This window comes from Ictalurus furcatus, chromosome 15, assembly GCF_023375685.1.
Source record: "Ictalurus furcatus strain D&B chromosome 15, Billie_1.0, whole genome shotgun sequence".
Lineage (NCBI taxonomy): Eukaryota > Metazoa > Chordata > Actinopteri > Siluriformes > Ictaluridae > Ictalurus > Ictalurus furcatus.
In genome coordinates, this window is record NC_071269.1 from 23,366,016 (window position 1) to 23,370,574 (window position 4,559).

The following is a 4,559-nucleotide window of genomic DNA, read 5'->3' on the forward strand; positions in this document are numbered from 1 at the left end:
ACGGTCGTGTGATACGTTGCAATTGTGTGAGGTTATGTTGTAATCACGAGATAAAAAGTAGCTATTGCATGATATGTCACAATGGTGTGATTTTCTGTTGCAGCGGAGAAAAAAAAAGTCGCAAGTGCATGGTGTTATGTCGGAATTGTGCGACGTTATGTCGCGATGATGGGATTACGAAAAGTCGCAATTGGTTGATACTCTGTCACAATTGCGTGACGTTGCGTCGCAATGAAACGACGTTATGTTATAACAGCGAGCTAAAAAGTCACGATCGCATGATAAAAAAATCGCAGTTGTGATGTCATGGGGTCACTGTGATGTTATGTCGCAATTGCTAGATAAATCTGAGTAATATGTGGTGTAAACAAGCTGCCGTAGTGCAGACGTGGATTTTGCACTGGAGGAGGATAATGGAGCTAAGAAGTAATGCAAACTTATAGTTTAGACAACATTAGACAGCAAACACATGTCAGCTGATCGACTACATTTGGATGACATTGTGTGCTTTTCATTTTTGTACAAATCATTAATGTATGGTGGGATTTGAAATATTTCACCTGCCTATTGTATGAACCTGTTGGGTCCAGCAGTTTGAGTCCATATTTATTTACTCAGTTATCAAACAGTAACAGAATTTTGTCCATGATAAATGTCTTTCTCCTAATTGGAAGGGTTCTGATATCTGAGCAACGTCCGACGAGATTTACGAGTGGCACACGGGATGTGAAGACTGATAAACTCCAGAGATGTGAGAGCTTCCTCTCGGAGTGTCCATCCTTTTGCTCCAGACGTTTTCTTCCTTTTTGGCATTTTCTTTATTCGTCATCTGCAGCTGGCACGGCACGAGTGGCACAGAGCCCTCGAGCGTTGCGTCTGCCTCGGAGCAAAAAGGCACGAGTGCCTGGGTGGAGTCGCACGAGCTCTTCTCTATCTCCACAGAGACGAAGGAATCGAGAACGCGGTCCTGCACCAGGCGAGCTCGGTTCAGGAGGAGCTTTGCATCCTCGCGGAAATGCGGGTTGAAGAGGAGGTAAAGCAGCGGGTTGACGCACGCCGGCAGCGGGAGGAGCAGCAGAAGGACGGATTTGATCACGTCCTCGCTGACAGGGATGAGCGAGAGCAGGGAGGCGAACGTGAGGAACGCGACAGGGCAATAAAGCAGGCAGTTGGTGAAAATGAGCCAGGCGACGTGTTTGATCATGGCACAGTCCCACACGCTGTCGAAGTTCCCCTTCATCAGATCCCAGTAGAGCTTAATATAGGTGCTCGTGATGAGCAGGAAACAGAGAGAGTTCATCATAATCAGAGCTACCATGAAGCCCAATGTGGTGGGCGGGGCATCTGGAAGAGGGGAGGGGATACAAAGCGGCGTGGTTCCAAATTTCCCCACCCCCAGCAGAGGCAGGCTTGCAGAGACCAGCGAAAGCGTCACGCAGACTGCCGCGGCGCATCGGACGCTGCCATGAGACGGCGACTTCCCAAACGACACGGAAACACTGCACTGAACCGCCGCAAGCACCAGGAACAGGATGGATGATTCTGATGCTGCTACAGAGATGAACCCTGTTGCTCCGCAACCGGCGCCCGTTTCCCAGCGTGCACCGTAGGAAGCAAACTCGCCGAAGGTCAGAGCGTCGATTAGCGCCAACACACAGACGCAGAGCCCAGTGAGCAGGTTAGCGGCGCCGATGGAGCCGATGATGAACTTAACAGGCGAGAGGTAGCTGGGCGAGGCGAAGACGGAGAGCACAAGGAGAATGTTGGCCAGCAGAGAGACGAGAGAAACGATCCACATCCCCAAACGCACCAACCAGCTGTCGAACAGCGCGTCACACGGCTTAAACGGACCTGCGGGACAGACAAGGAGATTAAACCAACAAATCAGTTACGTGTTTTACTATAAATGAGTATTTCATCAAACAAAACTGATGAAGCACCACCTGCAGGAATGTCTTAATATCCCAGAATAATGAATGAAGCGAAGGTTAAGAACACCACAACAAAAGAAGAGCTAGTCTGTTATTCCACTAGGGGGCAGAATAGAGCAATATACTCAAAGCCATAAACTCAGCTACTGACAGTGATGAAGAAAGCTAATAATTACACATATAATCCCAGATATATACATTTCAGTTCCAGGTTTGCTTGATTTTTCATTTGTATGTCCCAAAAGTCTTCATATGTAGTTACTTAGTACTTAGTTAATTATTTATAAAAGTTGGGACGTTGTGTAAAATGCAAATCTCATAAACCCATATGTTATTCACATTAGAACATAGAAACCATATCAAATGTTTAAACTGTGGAAATGTACCATTTTAAGAAAAAAATAAGGAGATTTTGAATTTGATGACCGTAGCACGTCTCAAAAAAGTTGGGACGGGGGCAACAAAAGGCTGGAAAAGTAAGTGTTAATAAAAAGAAACAGCTGGAGGTTAATTGGGAACAGGTCAGTAAGATGATTGGGGATTAATAGTGCCTATGGAATGAGCAGCTTGCACATCTGGAAAGGCACATCGATGCTGAAAGGTATATACAGGTTTTAGAGAAACATCCGCTTCCATCCAGATTCCATCCCATCTTTACTTCTGAAGACTCCGCCTCTCTAAGATACCCTTTTTTATACCCGATCATATTACTGACCTGTTCCCAATCAACCTAATTAGTTGCAAAATGTTCCTCCAGCTTCTTCGTTTTACCAACACTTCCTTTTCCATACCTTTGTCGCCCCCGTATCAACTTTTTTGAGACGTGCTGCGGCCATCGAATTCAAAATCACCTTATTTTTTCCTTAAAATTTTTTCCTCAGTTTAAACATTTGTTATGTTTTCTACGTTCTATTGTGAATAACATACGAGTTTATGAGATTTGCAAATCATTGCATTCTGTTTGTATTTACATTTTACACAACGTCCCAACTTTTTTGGAATTGGGGTTGGCTGGATCGGGAAGCTGTCGCGAGGTTGCGAAGGACTTCAACAGGAACCGAGAAGAGGACGTCCACTGAACATCCACTGACGAAGGCACAATCGACGTGGTTCTGGAGGACAGAGTCTCCTGTATATGGAGACTTTTAGGACACCCTGTAACTAAGTGTCCTGTTACAGCAATAAATCTTTTATTACATTTGTAATCACCTGGGACAGGGGTGCACTGGACACTAGTTTGGAGTTTGGACTCTTCAATGGCTGCCTGGAATTCCTCCAGATCAGGATCATCTGCAAACAAAATCATCTTGAAATATTACACCTAATCTAATCGCAGCTTCCATCTAACACCACTGCATTTAACTATAACCCCATGCCTTTGATCTGAATTAATATTTCAACGCCTTCAAATCTCCTGAAATTGATGGTCCCATAAATCTAACGCACAATGCGAAAATCTCACTGGCTAATCACGTCTGTTTTCCTTCTCTTTCACGCAGATGAATGGAGCTTTCAGGTCTTTTCTCGTCAATCGTTCGCGGTGTAATTACGGCACCGCTTTAAAGTCAGTAAGATGAGCTCGCTGACACAGGAATGCAGAGAGAAACACTTTGCTGTGGTTACTGTACGGCTCCGACATGTTTTTACTGTCTTAATTAAAGACGAGCAGACAAAACTAGACAAAGACGATCGAGCTGCACTGTTATCGTACTGTATTAGGAATCCGCGCAGAACCTTTCTGGATCCAATCAGGACGTAAGACTTTATGAGGTTCTGGAAAATCCCGAGAAATCACGCGTTCTGCCTTTTATCGGTATATCGAGATGACGACTTGTCGTTTTTGCGTGCTCACACAGGCAGCTTTTTATTAAATCAAAGATCAACACGTCATACTTCATCCATTTATAGCTACATGTAATGTTGTGGAACATTCATGAAACAAGTTCGTTCCCGTCATCACGTACATTGTAGCAGATATAAACCTTTCTTAAAGTTAGTAAGACAAAAAAAGAAACAAAACTCATCAAAGGTTGTCATGTGAGAGTAAAACCTTGTGTCAGAAGGTAGAAAGCGCTGACACTGGAGACTCCTTCCAGTAAAGGTCTCACCATATCAACAATTCCACACTATACTATCACTATAGAAACGATAATGCATTACAATGACTGCGTTTATATAAACCGGAGATTCGTCTCGAAGCTGGAGCCACTGTCAGAGCTGCTGTTATAGAACATGAATCGACACGTTTTGACCAATCAGAAGGGAGAATTCGACATCGCCGCGGTACAGCTGAGAATCTGAGAGATCCTTTTGGTTAAAAGCTGTCGCATCTTCAAGCCTGATTATTGTGTTAATTATCTCAAGAAAACAACTTGCTATGTTTTTACCCTTGAAAATACTTGAAAAGTCCTGATCTCGGATTAACGGGATAGGAAGAACAATGGAAAGCCTCTCTGAAAGGGCCGATTGTGGATTTAAAAAAATAACAATGTTACGGTTGTATTAGTGTACAATCCAAACATGCAGGTTGGTAAAATAAACACCACAGGAGGGTTATACAGTAATAAATCTGATACTCACAGTCAGAATGAATCGGAACGAGACCGAGAGCCTTTTTCTGAAGGTCCT

The 4,559-nt window shown here is 44.0% G+C and overlaps 1 protein-coding gene across 1 annotated transcript in view; it reads right to left on the bottom strand.

Moving 5' to 3' along the window:
• Positions 1–281: 281 nt before the first annotated feature.
• Positions 282–4,559, bottom strand: part of LOC128619066 (leucine-rich repeat-containing G-protein coupled receptor 6) — an 86,657-nt gene continuing 82,379 nt past the window's right edge. The window contains exons 16-18 of the mRNA XM_053642930.1: positions 4,512–4,559; positions 3,141–3,221; positions 282–1,851 (exon numbers count right to left, since the gene is read on the bottom strand). The exon at positions 4,512–4,559 is cut by the window's right edge and continues 101 nt beyond it. Of these exons, the coding sequence (XP_053498905.1) occupies positions 707–1,851; positions 3,141–3,221; positions 4,512–4,559 (1,274 nt within the window). The 3' untranslated portion in view covers positions 282–706. The remainder of the gene's footprint in view (positions 1,852–3,140; positions 3,222–4,511) is intronic.